Here is a 21,712-nt window from a genome sequence, read left to right on the forward strand (position 1 = left end):
AGGAGGCGATGAAGCACTAAACGACTACTTCAAGAGAATGAGGAAAATTAATGATGACTTTGTTTCCGTCATGGATGTGGATGATGAATCTAGAATTAGGAATGTGTTTTGGGCTGATGCACGAAGTCGGGCGGCATATGAGTACTTTGGAGACGTTATCACATTCGATACAACGTACCTAACAAATAGGTACGGGATGCCGTTTGCTCCTTTTGTTGGAGTAAACCATCATGGACAGTCCATACTCTTAGGGGCAGGCTTGATTTCAAGCGAGGACACAAGCACCTTCGTGTGGTTGTTTGAAGCTTGGTTAGAATGCATGAATGGTAGGGCACCCGCAGCCATCATAACTGACCAAGACAAAGCAATGAAGAATGCGATTCAAATTGTATTCCCTAATGCAAGACATAGATATTGTCTCTAGCATATAATGCGGAAACTGCCTGAGAAATTGGGATCCCACTTGGCATATAACGCAGGGTTGAAGACTGCAATTCAAAGTGCAGTCTATGATACACAAACTTCCGAACAATTTGAGGAGAAGTGGGTGCAGTTAATTCATAAGTATGACCTTATTGATAATGCATGGTTGCAGGGGTTGTACACCGAGAGGTCATTTTGGGTACCAGTTTACTTGAAAGGTGTATTCTGGGCTGGTATGAGCACTACCCAACGGTCTGAAAGTATGAACGCCTTCTTTGACGGATATGTGCATTCCGGTACGACATTGAAAGAATTTATCGATCAATTCAACAATACTTTGAGGAAGAAGGTGGAGGCAGAGACGACATCTGATTTTCAGTCGTGTAACCAAACCATCCCATGTGTATCCCTATTCAAAATTGAGAGCCAGTTTCAATCAATGTACACAAATGCAAAGTTTAAAGAAGTCCAAGCAGAGGTTTGGGGGATGCTTTTATGTAACCCTTCACTTGTGGGCATTGAAGGGTGCATTTCCACCTTTGATGTTTTCAAAGAAATCTCTACACCTGATGGACAGTCCAAAATTGTGAAGCACATAGTTTACTTTAATGAAGACGAATGCGAAGTTAAATGCACGTGTGCCTTGTTTGAGATGAGGGGAATTCTCTGTAGGCATGGATTGAAAGTCTGTCAAATGAAGTACATTCATGTGTTGCCAGATAAATATGTGTTGGATAGATGGAGGAAAGACTTAAAGAGAAGATACACACTTGTTAAGAGTAGCTATGATGATTTACGGGTCAATGCGGATGCACGACGGTATGAGCTTTTCGTTAAAAGATGTTTAAGATTTGCGACGCGTGTATCTCGAAATAATGAGCATGTGAATGCATTCTTTCATATGTTGGATGAGTTTGAGCATAAGTGTGTAGGATTAGAGCCTGAGTCCAGTTCAACAAAGTTAAAAGATAACGTGGTGCCGATAAGGATAAGAAAATTTTAAGCCCGAACGTTGTTCGGAGGAAAGGGAGACCGCCAACGAGAAGAAAGGTCCCAATGGTTGAGAAGGCTACAAGGAAGAGAAAGAAGACACAGGTATTACATTTTGCATCGTCAGTTGTGTGGATATTGGAAAGACTTACATATATTGTTCCTAATAGATGTAAATTTTTATTTTCCAATTTAGACTTACAGGAAAATATTTGACGACGATTCATATAATGTTGACCTGCCGGTGTCAGAAGTTGGTGCTACTGTTGACGAAGTTGTTATCCCAACCCAGTGTAGTACTCTAACACAAGTAAGGCCTCTGGCCGATGACGAGGTGTGAGGTTATTCCCATCTTTTGGCATATATATTTTTCTGTTTTTAATGTAATCTGAGAAATAATTTTGATATTTTTAATATATTCAGGCTACGCCAAGCTTGCCCCATGGAACTTAGCCTACATAATGTCCTCTTTTTTTGAGTAGCATTGGCCTGCTAATTGTGTATATGTGTTTTGGAGATCTCAGTCTTTTGGGAACTATGGTGGAAGATAGAGTTTGGGCTTTTTGTCTGAAAGCGAATATGGTGGAAGCATCCTGAGTTCTGTAGTTTACTATTGATGTTACTATAAATGAAGTTAACATGTCATCATTAAGAGGGTATATGGAGGTGATAAATCTCTCTCTCTCTCTCTCTCTCTCACAAAGAAGTGATCTGCTCAAATGCTCATTGTAAGTACTTATCGTTTCTATATAGAAGGATCATCCTTTCATATGGCCTAAATCAATTCACAACTTGGACTGATTAAATTACAGGGCTTGGAGACTCAATCTATAAGAGGATTACAGTAGAGTACTTTGATCCCGGGCAATTCCTACCAATTCCTTTCAACCATGGAGATGTTTATTATAGTAGAGTGCTGTCGTAGTTTATATGCATGATCCCGTGCAATTCATGAAACTATACTGATGGAGTAGAGTCTGGAGATGTTTTGGCGAATTTGTAACAAACTCTTGAACATATATTGAGTAATTGCGTCAGTTATGTTCTTGAACCTCTAATTGTGTATATGGGTTGTGATGGTACATTGACTATTTCATTTTAATTGTTTTTTACATTTTGAAGCAACTGGAGCAAGTGGATCGTATGTATGTTAGGATCTGGAATCATTTATGTTTACTTGAATAATAGCTATTTTTCTTCAATTAGGTATGTTTACTTGACTACATTACCCTCAATGGATTATCTTCCATCACTCAAGAGTTATTTTTAGTAGAATCTGCCTTCATGGCTTTACAGCAGTATTGCCACTGCAGAATTCCTTGAACTTGTAGTTATTGTTGTGTGGATGGATGTGGTTTGGCCGTATTTCAGAGACTTTACGGGTGCAGGTTTCGTGATGCTCATGATTTTGATAGGAGAAAAAAAAAGTAAGAGGATTAATGTATTAACTTTGTAGTTTGAAGGTTATCCACCAAAGACTACTAAAAAAAGGTCGTGATGATGATGATTCAAGGGTGATCTAGCATTACTTTTATAATTACTGAATCGTTAGCAACCAAAGAAGAAAGAAGAAGAAATGGGTGGATTTTATTTTTTGTATTAGTGTTATCTGTATTTTTTTTTTCAATTCACTTTGTTTACTTTATTATCAACTTGTTAGTGTTGGCCTGATTTCTTTATCTGGAGCTATATTCACCAAACCGAAACTTGAACATTTTGGCAGGTTTGTCAATGCCAGCAAAGGCATAATGTGCTTCAGTTTAAACACAAACGAAGATTATACCTGTAAACATGGATTTTTTGTGCAGTTAATGTCACATGTTTCATGAGTCATTCCAAATCATATATTGTTATTTTTTTTAATTATCATTGATTGGCTTTTTTCTTTCATTATGTTATTTTATATCATTGATGGAGTAGCTTTCGAAAGCTACACGTAACTAACTAATGTGTCCTTTGTTTTTACTCAAAAAATATTGCCAACTCTAAATATCTAAACACAAAAAATCTTGCCATTGCAGAAAGTCCATGTAAAAAATGGCTATGCCAACTACACATGCAAAACATTGAACTTCATATACATATAAGCTGTCATAATTATATTCATAGATAATATATCATACATGTTAGGATTCCATCAATCTATTTTCATTTAAAACTAACATGATACATCTACATTCAGAACCAACCAAAAACAATTACAAGTGATACAATCCAATATAGACACAACAAAATACGTACAACCATATTCTCTACTATCCTTTTATGAAGGTCGTCATCTTGCTTTTGCAGCGTTTTCTCTCTCTCTAATAGTTTGTCCTTTTTTTTGTGAGCTTCATACTCACGCAACAACAAAGCATCCTCCCTCTTCCGAATTTCATTCTCTCTTGTCAGGTTTTTCTCAGATAATACTGATTGAAGTATATCTGCCCAAATGAAGAATTGACATCTTGTTTCTCCCTGTGTATAATTCAAGAATTTAAAATTTCATGTAAATAAATATTTTGGTACATTCATTCAACTGCAATACAAAAAAATTGACAAATTATTTACCGTTCCATAAGTCGGACAAGCATAAAATTTCCTTCCAGGATTTTTGTGGGTGTGGGAGATCTTTAATGGCGCTATCAAACCACACCAACAACAAGGTGATTCCATTTCAATATCATTAACTACACATGATGATGATTGACTCAATGCCATAGTCGATCTACGTGATGAAAGAGAGATGACTACTTTTAAGTGCAACACTGAGTTTTTACCCACACGCTTCATTATCAGAATTATTACAAGGTAGGAGCAGAATATTCCACATCATATAAACCACAATCATATATTATGATAACAATTTGCAGACATTATAGGGGAATGCTAACAACAAATCTGGGTGCTTCTAATGTTTGACATTATTATTTTTTTCAAACCAAGTATAAATCTATCTACAAGCAGTTAAGATGCATGTTAATATGCTAACAAGATGAATAGCATTAAAATGCTAACAACAAATCTGTGTGCATCGTCAGTTGTTTGACATTAATTGATTTTTTTCCCAACCAAGTATAAATCTATCTAAAAGCAGTTAAGATGCATGTTGGAACATGCAAACAAGTTAAAATGCTAACAACAAATCTGGGTGCATCTATTGTTCACATCAATTTGACATTATTATTTTTTCAAACTAAGTATAAATCTATCTAAAAGCAGTTAAGATGCAGTTTAAAATGCTAACAACAAATCTGGCAACTTCTATTGTTTGACAACATTTAGAAATTTAATCATCTAACATGATGTCAGGTCTGCAGAACTGTAAATTTTAGTGTGACATATAAAGTTCTAGACATTATATAACATGTCTAAGATACTTGTAGGTGCATTATCTCTACATTCTTGTGTAGATATTTGGGTAGCACCCTTATAGCTTTTCTTTAATAATTACATTAACTTACTTATCAAAAAACTGTGACTATTATATGCACAAAAATATAAGTATTTGATGAAAAGGTATGATTTTGATTCTGAAATTACAAAATCAATTCTATTAAAAAGAAAGAAAGCCAGAAATTGAAGAGGTATTCAAAGTTAGAATTTATTAGGTTATTGAGAGTCAGGACTCTTGTTTCTGATCTTTGCCATTAAGCATTTTTTAGTTAATATATCCCCAGCATTGCGAAGTAGACATTTTTACACTTTCATGAAGAGAGCTCCAAATTTGTTTTGTTTGTCATTGTTTATATTGATATGCAATCTTGGTAAATGCAGTCTCATTGTCATTTTACAATATAAAACGTATGTGTGTGTATGACATAAATAAAGTAAATATATTCAACTCTATTGACACAGTGCCAAATCTAAAAGGTTGGTTGAAAATACGTTCTTTTGTTCCTATAATGATGTCATTCATAAATTGTTCATCATTTATAATTTTTTTTCATAGAATTATGGTCATTGTTTATCTTTGTCTTCATTATTTTTTTTTTAAAAAAAACAAAATTTAAAAAAAAAAAGTTCTGGTTTTTGTTTGGTAGCTACAATGGAAGTGGAACCAAAGAGTCCTTTGGGAGGTGGAAATCAAAAGGTCCTCTGGGAGTTAAAAATCACAAGTTCTATTATGCAACAAATGATCATTTAAATTGTAGGGGGAGTGTAAGAGATGGGTAAGTGAATGATCACAATGGGTGAAGTGAAACTATGGGCATTGTCGTTAAGCGAATAGTAAAATTAAGTAACCGATATAAGGGTGAAAAAACTAAGGTAATTAGGAAAATGATGAACTGGCTCAACTAGAGTAACAAAAATGCTTCAAAAACTATATAGGTCATAAACTGAAACAGTAAATAAAACCCGGAAATGATTTTTTTACCAAATTACCATTCATTAGTTCTATAGGGACGAGAGTAATTTATGTGGATACTTGGAGAGCATCTTTATCTGTGGTATCTTTCACATGTTTCCTTTAACAATTCCTTCGTTATTTATTTTGAAGTTGATTGAATATTTAATAGATTGAAAATATATGGGCTATCTACCACAGAGAATTATTTGATTTTTTCATTTCAAAGAATTTATACGATACACCCAAACCATCATTGCGAGGATTTAATGATTCCTAAGAGCAGATTCTTAACTATTTTCGGTCATTTTTTTTTATTTGGTAATAGTAATAAAGCTAATAACAAATAGAATAGAAATAAATTAATGGCTTGAATCATGGATCAATGGCTAATATCTGTTAGAGGTAGAAAAGAAGGTTCCATCGGAACAATTATTTATTTCTATTTCAGGATACCTCGTCTCTTTTTTTTTTTTTTTTAAAAAAAAAGAGAGGAAGTGTGGGGAGAGAAATGACAAGAAGATATTGGAAAATCAATTTGGAAGAGATGATGGAAGCAGGAGTTCATACACTGGTCATGGTATGTTACACAACATAAACAGATCAAAAACTGACATTGTTTTGTACCTATACACCACTTAAGTCTAACTAAATTAGATAAATGGGAAATTCTAAGAAAATACAACTGAGGTTAAGCGTCCTCGACTAGGAAGCATACAAAGTAGAGTCCAAAAGTGTGAGGATAACATATTGGAAACATGGTGCACCAAAGGGAATAACAAGAAAATATTATTACTGGAACCAATTTGGTTTCCAATTTGACAAGAAGGATTGAATATATCCAAATAGACCATGAAAATATATTGATTAAGTGTCACTAACTCTGAAAGTTAAGTGGATAAGAATAGTTAATTCTAACACTCCCCTTCACATATGGGCAAAAAATCTCCCGTCAATGCTAACATTTCGAAGTTCTTAACCATAACAGAAGCTATTGAACAGAGATAAGGCTCAATAACGATCACATGCTTCATGTGGTCGCAAATTACTATATTTATAAATGCTTAGGTTTATATGAAATAGTCAATTTCTTATTCTAATAAAGCTTCTAATTTAAAAATCCTAGCAATGACCAACTCACCTCTATTTTAGGTCACATATTCAAGTTCCTCATCTACTTTGAAGTTTCAAATGCAAACACAATTGAGATTAAGTACCCCCATACAAATTGGGTATTTAGGCAATATCGACATGTCTTAATGGTTTTTATCAATGTGACTTTCTTAATCTACTATGTTGTTCATGCATGAAGAAGAATCAAAAGAACAAAGAAAAACCTATATGGAATTATACATATGAAAAAAAAGGCACTATAACATTGCTCTTGTACAAGCTGTGACAGCCATGATTTATGTTGTTTTAAAATCTAAGATGCCAAGTTATCCAAGCCACTATCGAGCACATTAGCTTCTCTGGCATAAAAGCATAAAATATTTTGGCAAATTGCTAACTGTTTACTTGGCAATTATTTTACATTCAACATTTAACATAGTTCATAACAGAGATCTTTTACAAAAACAAAATGTAATTTACAAGGGATGTAACCTAATTTCTAAAGGGTTTTTTATTTGGAGTCCGAAAAAGTTTTCAGTCGGCTTTTGCTTTTGTGCATTGTACCATAGAAATGATACATGGCCATTAACATTTGAATTCAGATGCAGAGCATAAAAAAAATCCAGAATTTAATGTGTAAACATGTGCGACTGAGAAGTCAGTCCCACTAAAGTGTGTCTCCATAAAAAATGCAGCAACTCTGAGTGAACAAAGGAAGACATTTCAAACGAATTGCAAAAAAAAATTACCTTTCACGGAGATTTCTTCAAACTTAAAGGGCTGAGGGAGATGGGTCTTCAAAAGGTTGTGCTGAATCGGTCCGCGTGTACCTAACAAAAAAATGTAGAAACTTTGAGAGAGACAGACGCAGCATTGACACAAAGCTAGACATTTAAAATGAATTGGAAAAAAAAAATACCTTCGTCGAAGATTTCTTCTACTGAAGGGGGTGAGGGAGATGGGTCTTCAGCGGCTTGGGGCTGAACAGGGGAGAGAGAAGGGGTTAAAGAAAGAGAAGGTCTTCGAGTTAGATGTTGCTGCTGAAATTTTCTAGGGTTCGGGATTTTGGGGATTTTCTAGGGTTCCGGAGATTTTGGGGTTAGGGCGTTGGGGTGAGAAAGAAGGCGTGAGAGAGAAGAGTATGAGGTTCGAGATGTCTGATGGAGAACGAGGGTGAGAGGTCTGAGGCTCGTAGAAATTTTCTAGGGTTCGGGAGATTTTGGGGTTAGGGCGTCGGGGTGAGAAAGAAGACGTGAGAGAGAAGAGTATGAGGTTCGAGATGTCTGAGGGAGAACGAGGGTGAGAGGTCTGAGGCTCGTAGACGATTCAAATCGTTGTGCCAATGTCACTCTGAGGGAGAAGAGGGAGGGAGATGCGTTGCGTCGAGTCACTTTGAGGGAGAAGAGGGAGAGTAAGCAGCTCGGGATCTGAAATGAACCGTGACATTGGCGAGAACCGGGTTCGGCCACGTCAGGAGTGTGCCGTGCGGTTAGAGAACCGGAGGTTGAGTAGAGTTTTTGTAGATTATATATAAACACAAACAATGTAATAATGCTACTTTACCTTTTTGGAAAGATCAGAAATATTTTTCACTTCTCCTTGTAATTTGAGTCTTTGTATTTTACAATATTTGAAAAAAATCTTGAAACTAAAAAAAATAAATTAAAAAAAACAAAAAGAGCCACCTAGTAGGGGTAACACTCCTAGGTGGTCACACAAGTAGGCACTGGACAGCCTCTCAAGGGGCAACCAGCTATGGCAACCTCGTGGGTGGCTAATATGATGTTTAATGTTGCTGAATTTGTTGCTGGCTGAGTTTGAGGATCCTAGAGATAAAGACCGGATCAAAAGAGAAGGGCCTTGGTCTTTTGATAAATATCTAGTATTGCTTAAACAATTTGCAGGCGAAATTCAGGTTCGTAAACTCATCATTACTGAGGCTACTTTCTGGATTCGTTTGTATGATTAACCTTTACATGCAATGACTGAGAGGGTGGCAAGTTTGATTGGTAATAGTATTGGAATAGTGGAGGAAACTGACTGTTGTGATGAAGTTGCTTGGGGGAGTACATTCGAGTCAGGGTAACTTTTGATATCACAAAACCTCTAATGAGAGGTAAACGTCTCAGTCTGGGCTCTCAAACTCATTGCTGGGTTAGATTTGTTTATGAGTGTTTACCAAATTTGTACTATGGCAGTGGGAAGTTGGGTCATAATCATAAGGATTGTAGTTCCTGACACTGTAATCGGGAAAAATTTAAAGATGATAGTTTTCCATTTGGTCCTTGGATGCGTGCTGGAGGGATTGCAGGAGTAGCAGCCAGATTCTGGAATCAAAACTCACAGCAGACAGATGATCTTCAAAGTTCTTCCATGGGTGTTGCAGACATTAAAGGTCAGAAAAGGAAAGAGTGTTGGAAATATTTTCAAAATAGTATATATATAAAATTTATTATTAATAATATTTTGGGGATTTATTTTTGGAAGTTGTGAATTAGTTTGGAAAGAGAGAAGTTATGGAAACTTATAATGGCTATATTATTGTGTTTTTGTTTGCAACCATAAGCCTTTAACTGGTTTAGTGGTATTGATGCTTCCCATGTAAACCCATGGACTGGGTTCGATCCACGCCTCTTCCAATGGAAGGGTTTTTGTGGATTTATTTAGAAGCCTCTCCAAGAGGCGTGCTGTCAGCACCAAGGGGTGCATGCGTGAAGCACTGCAATGTTTGGGGTTCAAGGGGCGCGCGCGAGGCACATGCAGCGAGGTGCTGCAATGCTTGGGAAAATGAAAATAAAACTCCGAAAGTGTGCGTCTCATGATTCGAACTGGTGCCATCCAGTTCAAGTGGAAGCAAGGCAACCATTGGACTAAGTCCAACTGTTGTGTCATTTGGCAACAGACATAATATATGTACTGGTTCTGAACAGTTTTCAGAAATACGAAGAGTTATAACTTTTCGTTCACAACCTTTGGTCATCTATAAATAGACCCATTGGCCTGCCATTTGAGAATAATAGAATATAATTTCGAATTCTCTCTCTCCCAAGTTCTTCACTTCTTCATATTATTAGAACTTGTTAGAATCTGTTTGTTCTCGAGAGAACAGATTTCTAATTTCTTGGTTGAATAGCAAAATCTGAGGGTATTCGGGGTCTAATTTCGTGTGTGCATAACGCAGTTAGACAAACAGACTTGTTCTGGGCTTCATTGTATCTTGGAGGCAAATTTGCTTGTAACCCGTGTGCATACCGTTATTGGTGGGGGCGAATATTGTCTTAAGGAAAGCAACATTGTAACGCGCCTTGAAGCAAACTTTCTCTCACTATTGTCTATTTTGCAGCCCCTATTTCCAACAATCTTAAGACAATATTGCATTACTAATGGCACATAGTTTGAGAGAGTTTGCTGCGGACTTTGTCAAACTTGAACGTTTTGATGGAGCCAATTTTCGACGCTGGCAAAAGAAGATGCACTTTCTCCTGGCCAGTCTAAAAGTGGTGTATGTTCTAACCACTCCTAGGCCATCTGCAAATGAAGACGAGACAATTGCTCAAAGTCGGGCAAGAGTCAAGTGGGAACAAGACGACTACATCTGCAAGGGTCACATCTGCAATGCAATGTCTGACACATTGTTCGACGTGTACCAGAACAAAGCAACCGCCAAGGATCTTTGGGACGCACTTGAGGCTAAGTATCTCTTAGAAGATGCGACAAGTAAGAAATTTCTGGCTACCAAATTTTTCAGTTATAAAATGGTAGACTCTAGGCCTATTGTTGAACAATTCAATGAAATTATGCATATTCTTGATCAATTCACTCAACACAATATGAAGATGGATGATTCTATATCGGTTTCATCCATTATCGATAAACTTCCTCCATCATGGAAAGACTATAAAAGAAGTCTAAAGCATAGAAAGGAGGAAATGTCTCTGGAAGATCTAAGCCAACATCTTCGTATAGAAGAGGAAATAAGGCTCAGAGATGGTAAAAAAGAGCGTGACTCTTTGACCTCCAATATGCATATGGTAGAGGAAGGGAAGACTCACAAAATTGGACAACCCAAGCAATCTGGATATGAAAATCGGAAGAGAAAGAATAACTTTGGAAGAAAACAAAGTTACTTCCAAGACAAAAATCAGAAGAAACTGAGTGTAAATTGCTTTCATTGTGGAAAGCCAGGCCATTACAAAAGAGATTGTCGTTTCCTTAAAAAGAAACAACAAAACTCTGACTCCAAAGAGAATTTTATGGCCATGATTTCTGAGGTCAATATTCTCGAAGGAGACAACTCTTGGTGGATTGACTCAGGAGCAACAAGACATGTTTGCAAAGACAAGAGTTTGTTTAAAAAGTATGAGTCGGAAGAAGATGGATGCGTTATCTACATGGGAAATTCATCCACTGCTACAGTTAAAGGCAAAGGCACAATAGATTTGGAGTTCACATCTGGAAAAGTGCTTACTCTCAGGGATGTATATCATGTACCAGAAGTTAGGAAAAATCTTGTATCTGGTAGTCTTCTGAATAAGTATGGGTTTAAATTAATCTTTGAGTCAGATAAATTTGTTCTGACCAAAGGGGGTAATTTTGTGGGGAAGGGATATCTGAGTGAAGGCATGTTCAAACTCAATATTAATAATAAAGTGAATGTTTCTGTTTATATGCTTGATTCATATTCTTTATGGCATTGTCGTTTAGGACATATTCATGCTAGAAAGCTTGATGACATGGTTAATTTAAGTTTAATTCCTAAATATGCCAAAGATATGATAGATAAATGTAGAATATGCATGCAAACAAAAATTACAAGAAAACCTTTTTCTAGAGTAGAAAGGACTTCATCTTTATTGCAATTAATACACAGTGATGTATGTGACATGCATAGCACGCCTACTAGAGGAGGTAAAAAATATTTTGTGACTTTTATAGACGATTTCTCTAGATATTGCTATGTTTATTTGATGCATTCAAAAGACCAAGTTTTGGATAATTTTAAAGCATATAAAAATGAAGCAGAAAATCAATGTGATGTCAAGATAAAATGTCTTAGATCCGATAGAGGAGGTGAATATCACTTTCCTGCTTATTGTGAATCTGTAGGCATTATTCATGAAACTACTATGGCTTACACTCCACAACAAAATGGAGTAGCAGAAAGGAAAAACAGAACTTTAGTAGAAATGGTTAATGCCATGCTTACTAATTCTGGTTTAAACAAAAGTTTTTGGGGAGAAGCTATGCTGACAGCATGCTATATTTTGAATAGAATACCCCACAAGAAAACTAAAGTTTCTCCATATGAATTATGGAAGAAAAGAAAACCAAACTTAAATCATTTTAAAGTTTGGGGTTGTCGAGCCATAGTTAGATTACCTGAACCTAAGATAAAGAAGTTAGGACAAAAAGCCATTGAGTGCATTTTCTTAGGTTATGCACATCACAGTGTTGGCTATAGATTCCTAGTTGTGGAACCTAACGGTTCTGTTGATGTCAATACAGTGATTGAATCCAGGGGTGCTGAATTTTTTGAAAATAGATTCAGTGAAATTCCACTTTTTAATGATAAAATAGTGGAATTAGACAGATCACTTGAAAATAATGGTGAATCTGGTGAACCATTTGAACCAAGAAGGAGTAAACGAGTAAGAACTGAAAAGTCATTTGGACCAGATTTTTTTTGTGTACTTGGTAGATGGTACAAGAGATTCATCTTGTAACCAAATCATGATTACACACAATGTTGAGAATGATCCTATGACGTATGAAGAGGCTATGAAGTCTCAGGATGTAGCTTTTTGGAAAGAAGCTATTAATGATGAAATGGATTCAATCATGGGTAATAATACTTGGAAATTAGTAGATTTACCCCCTGGTTCGACACCTATTGGTTGCAAATGGATTTTTAAAAGGAAACTGAAAGTAGATGGAACAATTGAAAAGTTTAAGGCAAGACTAGTAGCAAAGGGTTTTACCCAGAAGGCAGGGTTAGATTATTTTGATACCTACGCACCAGTTGCTAGGATTGCTACTATCAGAACTTTGATTGCCTTAGCAGCCATCTACAAGTTTGAAATCCATCAAATGGATGTTAAGACTGCCTTCTTGAATGGTGAGTTAGAAGAAGAAATTTACATGGAACAACCCGAGGGGTTTGTCATGCTTGGCCAAGAACATAAAGTTTGTAAATTGGTTAAGTCACTTTATGGACTTAAACAAGCACCAAAACAATGGCACGAAAAGTTTGATAAAGCTGTAGTGAAAAATGGTTTTAGGATACATGAATCTGATAAATGTGTCTACAGCAAGTTCAATGGGAATAAAGGTGTTATAATATGCTTATATGTGGATGACATGTTGATTTTTGGCACTGATAATATGAGCATTGAAAGTACTAAGAAATTTTTGTCATCAAATTTCGATATGAAGGATTTGGGTATTGCAAATGTGATTTTGGGTATTAGAATTATAAGAAATGATAATGGTATAACTCTAACCCAATCACATTATATTGAGAAAATATTAAAAAAGTTTAATTACTTTGATTGCAAACCCATGGCTACACCTTTTGATTCAAATTTTAAATTGTATCCTAATACTGGGAGAGCAGTGGATCAACTTGAATATGCTAGAGTTATTGGTTGTCTAATGTATGCTATGACATGTACTAGACCTGATATTGCATTTGCAGTAGGCAAACTTAGTAGGTACACTAGTAACCCTAGTCATATTCATTGGATAGCTGTACAAAGAATTTTCAAATATTTGAAAAATACCATAAATTATGGTATTGAGTACAGCGGATTTCCTTCGGTAGTAGAAGGATACTCAGATGCCAGTTGGATAACTGAGCATGATGATCACAAGTCAACCAGTGGGTGGATATTCACCCTTGGTGGAGGAGCAATCTCCTGGGGATCAAAGAAGCAGACATGCATAACTGACTCTACCATGGCAGCAGAGTTTATAGCATTAGCTTCTTGTAGCAAAGAGGCAGAGTGGCTGAGAAACTTATTAATAGAGATTTCTATTTGGCCAAAACCAATGCCACCAATATCTTTGCATTGTGACAGTCAGGCTACACTGTCGCGGGCCTATAGCCATATATATAATGGCAAGTCTAGGCATATTGGATTAAGACATAGCTATGTAAGGCAATTACTCACAGATGGAGTAATTACAATTGATTTTGTGAGATCTTGTCAAAATTTGGCAGATCCATTAACTAAAGGACTTGCAAGGGATTTGATGTGGAAGACATTAAAGGGGATGGGTTTAAAGCCAATGCAATAAAATCACCAATAATGGAAACTCGACTCAACTCTTGAACATATCAAGACTTGAGTTCAATGAGCAAAGTACATTATATGTTCGTGATTTGCAAGCACTGTAATATTTAAATTAGTTTTAAAACTAATTTAATCATCCCAAAGTTTGAAGTGCTTGGTACTGTAATGAAAAGGAGAGGTTGAGCAATAAGCTCTTAATAGACTTATAACATGGTTATGTTAAAGTGTTTAGTTACAGGACACTTTTGATAAGTCTACCTATATGAGTGTCGGGGGTGGTGCCGCCTCCTATGCGAATTACGGCTTTGTCACTAGAGCGCTCATGAAACCAGGATATAGACACAAGGCCAATCCACGTGTCGGCTTTTATGAACTACCCAAAGAGAAGAAAGTTTATATGTGAGATATATCCGGCTAATCGTATAGAATCGCTAGTTCAAAGCATTGTCTACTATGTCATTCTGGTTAGCTTTGATGTATTTTCACTATGTGAAGGTTCAAGTCCAAAAGACACCTTCATTTATGTATAAGTTTTCCTATTCCAACCAGGATGTATTTTGAAAATGGTGGGGGATTGTTGGAAATATTTTCAAAATAGTATATATATAAAATTTATTATTAATAATATTTTGGGGATTTATTTTTGGAAGTTGTGAATTAGTTTGGAAAGAGAGAAGTTATGGAAACTTATAATGGCTATATTATTGTGTTTTTGTTTGCAACCATAAGCCTTTAACTGGTTTAGTGGTATTGATGCTTCCCATGTAAACTCATGGACTGGGTTCGATCCACGCCTCTTCCAATGGAAGGGTTTTTGTGGATTTATTTAGAAGCCTCTCCAAGAGGCGTGCTGTCAGCACCAAGGGGTGCATGCGTGAAGCACTGCAATGTTTGGGGTTCAAGGGGCGCGCGCGAGGCACATGCAGCGAGGTGCTGCAATGCTTGGGAAAATGAAAATAAAACTCCGAAAGTGTGCGTCTCATGATTCGAACTGGTGCCATCCAGTTCAAGTGGAAGCAAGGCAACCATTGGACTAAGTCCAACTGTTGTGTCATTTGGCAACAGACATAATATATGTACTGGTTCTGAACAGTTTTCAGAAATACGAAGAGTTATAACTTTTCGTTCACAACCTTTGGTCATCTATAAATAGACCCATTGGCCTGCCATTTGAGAAGAACAGAATATAATTTCGAATTCTCTCTCTCCCAAGTTCTTCACTTCTTCATATTATTAGAACTTGTTAGAATCTGTTTGTTCTCGAGAGAACAGATTTCTAATTTCTTGGTTGAATAGCAAAATCTGAGGGTATTCGGGGTCTAATTTCGTGTGTGCATAACGCAGTTAGACAAACAGACTTGTTCTGGGCTTCATTGTATCTTGGAGGCAAATTTGTTTGTAACCCGTGTGCATACCGTTATTGGTGGGGGCGAATATTGTCTTAAGGAAAGCGACATTGTAACGCGCCTTGAAGCAAACTTTCTCTCACTATTGTCTGTTTTGCAGCCCCTATTTCCAACAAAGAGATGGAGGCACTAAATCAGGCTGTGGATCAGGGTGTAACGACTACAGAATTATTTTCAGATCAAGATGGCAATGACATTGATGGGTCCACATTTAATGCTGATAAGGAAGTTTCGATGAATTGCACGGTAACTGACAAACCAATAAGGAAAGTTGACGTTATGCATGAGGTAAGGGTGGAGTATGTACCTGAGAGTGAATTGATGACTAATCTGATGGGTAAGAAGTTATTTCAGTAGGAAGGAATGGAGACACATGTGGCTGGGCCTATTGAGAATGGTTTAAAGGGGGCTGAGACTAAGGAGCAGGGCCTCTTTGAGCCCACAAAACTTACTCAAGTAGCAGAAGAGGGAAGTTTAGTAGCAAATTCTGTTATTAAAAAATCTGATGCTATTCTTTTAACAGAAGCAAGAAAATGGACAAGGAAAACTAGAGGTCGCAGAGAAGAAATTTCTAAACCTATGATGGGACACAAACAGAAGAGGAAGGTGGAAATTTTGGAATTTTTTGATAAGAACAGTGATGAAGTAGTTCCTTTGGGAAAGAAGCTGAGAAGGGTTGTAGGACATGGGCACCAAACTTTGAATCTATCGGTGGAGGCTGTTGATTAGCCCTGCTGAAAGTAATGAAACTCTTAAGTTGGAATTCCAGTGCGCTTGGGAACCCACGTGGAATTCGTGCCCTTCGTGACCTTGTCAAGAAGAAGATCCTGATGTTTTATTTTTAATGGAAACTAAATCAACTGTTATTAGTATGGATAGGTTGAAATTCCAGTTACATTTTTAAAATTGCTTGGCATTGGCCAGTGAGGGGAGGAGTGGAGGTTTAGTGTTGATGTGGAAGAAGGCATGTGATATCATTATTAAAAGCTATTCCAAATTTCATTTTGATGCCTTGGTAACTAAACAAGGGATGGGAGCTGTAACATGTCAGATGACTTGTTTGTATGGTCATCCTGAAACAGAAAAAAGGAAGGATACATGGGATCTGTTGAGATCATTGAGAAGGGAGAGTATGGCATGGCTTGTGTTTGGTGATTTGAATGAGCTTTTAAATAGGAATGAGAAGTTTGGGGGAAGGAAAAGACCTAAGAAGCAGATGGAGGGATTTAGAGAGGTTATTGATGATTGTGAGTTATGAGACTTGGGTTTCTTTGGATCAAAGTTTACTTTGTGGAATAATCGAGATGAAGGTAGCTATACTTGTGAAAGACTAGACAGATTTCTGGCCAATGAGTTGTGGACCTCTTTATTTCCCTATGCAAGGGTTACTCATGGCATAGCTGCACACTCAGTTCATTGTCCCATTCTTATTCATTTGGAGGGCAGCATTAAGAGGAGGAAGGGTGCAAAACCTTTTAGGTTCTCAATAAGGAGAGATGGAGTTTTTAACAACTTTGAATGGATGGGTGACAAATGAGATGAATGTAGAACTGACCAAGCCTTTCATGGCACAAGAAGTTGAGGAAGCTCTGCATCAGATGAATCCAACAAAGGCCCCAGGACCAGATGGAATGGCTCCAATTCAACAATATTGGAGTACTGTGGGAGGTTCAATAACTGCTGCTGTCTTACAAGCATTGAATGATGGCCATTTTCCAAGTTCACTAAATCATACCTTCATTGCTTTGATTCTCAAGAAAAAAAAAAAAAACCAGAGAGAGTGAGTGAGTATAGGCTTATTTGTCTCTGCAATGTTATTTATAAACTCATTTCCAAAGTTTTGGCTAATAGACTGAAACATATTCTACCTAGTATTATCTCAAAAACCCAAACAACTTTTGTTCCTGGGAGGATTATATCTGATAACATTCTTGTGGCCTATGAAATAATTCATTTTTTGAGGAATAAGAGAAGGGGAAAGGAGGGTTACATGTCACTCAAACTTGACATGCGTAAAGCCTATGATAGGCTTGAATGGAGCTATCTTGAGAAGGTTATGCAGCAAATGGGATTTCAGGATAAGTGGATACAAATGATTATGTTCTGTGTGAGATCAGTGAGTTTTTCTATTCTTATTAATGGTGAGCCTACTAGTACTATCTCATCTAGAGGTATTAAGCAGGGGGATCCTCTATCCCCTTACCTATTCTTGTTATGTATTGAGGGACTCACCTCTCTTCTAAATCAAGCAACACAGAGTGGTCTATTGAGTGGGGTTAAAGTTTGTCGAGGGGTTCCTTTGATTAATCATCTGCAAAAGCATATGATAGTCTTCTATTTTGTAAGGCAAATGGCAATGAAACCTTGGTAGTACATAACCTGCTAGAGACTTGTGAACAAGCTTCTGGATAGAAAATTAATGGGGAAAAACTACAATGGTATTCAATGCAAATGTACAACCTGCCACTAGAACTTATTTCATGCAGTTTTGGGGAATTCAAGCCTTCCAACAGTATGATTGGTATCTTGGTTTACCACCATTGATAGGGAGGGATAAATACAAAGCCTTTTCAGACATAAAACACAAAGTTTGGTATAAGTTACAAAACTGGAAAGAAAAACTTTTGTCTCAAGTTGAAAAGGTGATTCTTATTAAAGCAGTAGCCATGTCAATCCCCACTTACTCTACGAGCTGTTTTAAGTTGCCCACTTCTTTGTATCATGACCTAAAACAAATGATGGCCAGGTTTTGGTTGAGCCAGGAAAAGGAAAAGAAGAGGATTCATTGGGTAAGTTGGAAAAGAATGTGTGCTCCAAAGTCCAAAGGTGGCATGGGTTTTAAAAGTTTGAGTATTTTTAATGATGTGCTTCTTGCAAAACAAGGTTGGAGGCTAATGCAAAGTGAGGATAGTTTGTTACACAGTATTCAAGGCCAGATATTTCCCTAATAATACATACATGGAGTCAAAAAAAGGGCTTTAACAGCTGATCTTATGCATGAGAAGGAATCTGGTCAGTGAAGAAAAAGTTGGCTGCTGCTTGCAAATGGAGAGTAGGTAATGGAAGATTGATTGAAATATGGAAGGACAGCTGGATACCTGGGATATCATATCTTAAACAATTAGTTGATGTGAACATAATTCAAGATGAAGGGGCTAAGGTGGAAATACTTATTGACCCTCTTACCAAATGGTGGGATTTTTTTAAGGTGAGAAGGGAACTGCCAACTCAAGTAGCAGATGAGGTCCTAAAAATTGCTTTAAGTTTTGATAATCATGAAGATTTAATGAGTTGGAGTATGGAGAGAAGTGGTTGCTTCACAGTAAAAAGTGCATGTAGGTTATTTTCTGAAATGCAGATGGAAACTGGGCTGCTTGAATCATCCAATAGAGTTTGGAAATTACTTTGGGGAGTAAATATTCCAAATAAAGTTAAGGTGTTCTCATGGAAAGCTTGCTTGGAGGGCCTGCCAACATTAGTAAACCGAAACAGAGAATTCCAGGGTTGAATGAAGAATGCCAGTTATGTATTATGCAACCAGAGACTACAATGCATGTATTTTGTCAGTGTGTACAAATCAAAGAATGCTGGTTGCAGTAGTTTCTAGATTTCCAGATATCAGATCCTAATGTGCAGTTCAGTCTTTCTAAGCAACTTTCTTGAAACAAAAACTAAAGAAAAGGTGGAACTTATGCTGTTGTTGGCTTGGAACTGCTGGTATAGGAGAAACCATAGAATTTTTTAGGACAAACTGCTAAAAGCTGAATGGGTGGTTTGTCAAGCTGTCTTAATGAAACAGATGTGCAAGATTATCAAATCAGATGCAATAACCAGAAGAAACAAAATTACGAAGTGGTCTCCTGCTGCAAATGATGTTCTCAAATTGAATGTAGATGGAGCAATTTTTCATGAACAAGGTGCAACAGGTGTGGGTTTAGTACTAAGAGATAGCAAGGGAGAGGTTCTTATGGCAGTATCCAAGAAAGAATTGGTGGTGACAAAATCAATATGAAGTACAGTGCTTGCAGAGTCCTGGGAGGTATGCAATTTTGTCTTCATATGGGTATTGATGAATTATAGATTGAATGTGACTCACTATTGGTGGTTCAAGATATCCACGCTCCAACTAGTTCTTCATTTTTGATGGGGCATATACTTTAGGATGCTAAACAATTGATGCAAAGAGTGTCTTCGTGTTCTATGCAACATGTATTTCGAGATGCCAATGTGGTGGCTCACAAGTTAGCTAGACTAGCTTTGAATGTCCAGGATGTCAATGTTTGGTGTGATGATATTCCTATTTCTAGTAAACAACCTGTTTGGGTTGATAAGCAGTTGTAATGTTTGCTTTTTTAATGAAAAGTTTGTGATGTTTCCTATATATAAAAAAAGTTTAATTTAATTTTTAATCTTTTAAAAGGCATACTGAATATTATATGCGCGTGACATGTGTTTGCCCATGATTAGTTATAACTTCGCAAGTAAGTACTACAGCACCAGCATTAATTTTCTTTCAAAGAATTTACGGAATTCAAAACCATTTTGATATATAGGTATTGCCAAGAAGATCATTGCGATAACTTTTTCATCCCTGCTTTTACCAGTTTGAAAAATATCTATGAATCTCTAGGGTCCCCCACTACCTTAATTTTCACAAAATTTCATGTCAATTCTTGAATGCTAAAATGATGTTTTTTCTTACTAAAAGTAGATTTATATCATGAGTTTTGATATCCTTAAGTCCTATGAGATATTTAGTTTTGTGAGAGTTTGTTAATTAGCTCTTCATTCCCCTTATTTCAATCTTCTTTCAACGTTTCCATATGATAAGCTATTCTCAAAAGAGTCAAAATAAAGAGAATTTTTACCTTTAAGACAACATTAGTATTAGCTTTATTTTCTGTCTTATGGACATTATAATGGAAGATCTTTTGGAAATATGTCTACCAATATGTATGTATGCCAAAGCAGTATTAATGTATCGCATCAAACCTTTTTTCTGAGTGGCAAATACAATTGAAATGACACAACAATTGCTGTTTGTTAGGGTCCACGAACTTGCAAAAATATATAGTGCAAGCTGTAAAGTTGTGAAAATAGTAAATATTATAACAAATACTCTAGAATAACACAAGCAAAACAAAGCTAATAAAAGAAAGACACACGTTTATTCATTATTGTAATACCATACACAAACATATAAAATCACAACAAACCTTCGCTCAAGTATAGTATATGTTACATGTGACGAAAATTAAACATCAGACCAATATATATCTAATTCACCCCAATCACTTTCTGGCACTCCTAATGCCTTCCAAACGGCTTTAGAGCCATCAACAATGTTGTTAGGACACGGAGGTTGATAAGCATGTTCGGCATCACATCCTGTGGTAGAATCACACTCATCTACCACTTTCGCCTTGACACTCCTACCATTGGCGTGGATTGTGATATAATTCAAACATCTCTTCTTATTGTTGAACCATCCTGTTGACAGTGCCACCACGGGAGTGTTATTTGAATGATACTTGTTGTCGCATTCTGATGGTCCACCACCATCCCCACCTTTCTCAAAGCTGTTGATGGTTAACTTGGCCTTTGTATGACTAGACACCGGTGGTGAACACTTGTAAGTGGTGTAAGACTTGCCATGCACGCAACAATCAGCGTTGTTCTCGTTATTACACTGTCCAGGAGGAGTCTTTTTCCCATTTATCTTACCGCTGGGTTTGCAAGTTTGTGCTTCAGCAGTACCTGACCACTTCATAAGAAGAAGAAAGATCAAGAGAGCAAAGCCTATAGAACAAATATGGTTCTTCATCTTCTTTTCCCTTTCTTGTTTTGGCTGTGTTTGGCGTGAAGAAGTTGAAGTGGTTTGTAGGCTATTTATAGAGATTAACTCCTCTAAATTAGCTATTTTAATGCCAAAGAATAAAATGTATGTTATCATCTCTTTTCACAAATAGAAATTATATTTGCAGTCTTGCATATAGTGAGTATGCAAGCGTCACTCATTTATTTTGAAAAAAGTGAATAAATATAAAATATACATGAAAAAATTAATTTTTTAATGTTGGACTCTACTTTTTTTCAAAAGGAGTCCGTAGCGATTGTACAACCCATGATTGTATCTAGCATTACTCTTTCAGAAAACA

The 21,712-nt window shown here is 36.6% G+C and overlaps 1 protein-coding gene and 1 long non-coding RNA gene across 2 annotated transcripts in view; both read right to left on the minus strand.

The window, feature by feature from the left end:
* LOC118348865 overlaps positions 1 to 21,378 on the minus strand; it is a 60,870-nt gene extending 39,492 nt beyond the window's left edge. Inside the window, exon 1 of the mRNA XM_035691392.1 lies at positions 20,817 to 21,378. Coding sequence (XP_035547285.1) covers positions 20,817 to 21,378 — 562 coding nt within the window. The remainder of the gene's footprint in view (positions 1 to 20,816) is intronic.
* LOC118348991 lies at positions 3,748 to 4,049 on the minus strand. The gene is made up of 2 exons (XR_004801911.1): positions 3,967 to 4,049; positions 3,748 to 3,873 (listed from the first exon to the last, which is right to left on the minus strand). It is a non-coding gene; the product is annotated as an uncharacterized LOC118348991 (long non-coding RNA).
* Positions 21,379 to 21,712: the final 334 nt, after the last annotated feature.

Source organism: Juglans regia, chromosome 7, assembly GCF_001411555.2.
Source record: "Juglans regia cultivar Chandler chromosome 7, Walnut 2.0, whole genome shotgun sequence".
NCBI lineage: Eukaryota > Viridiplantae > Streptophyta > Magnoliopsida > Fagales > Juglandaceae > Juglans > Juglans regia.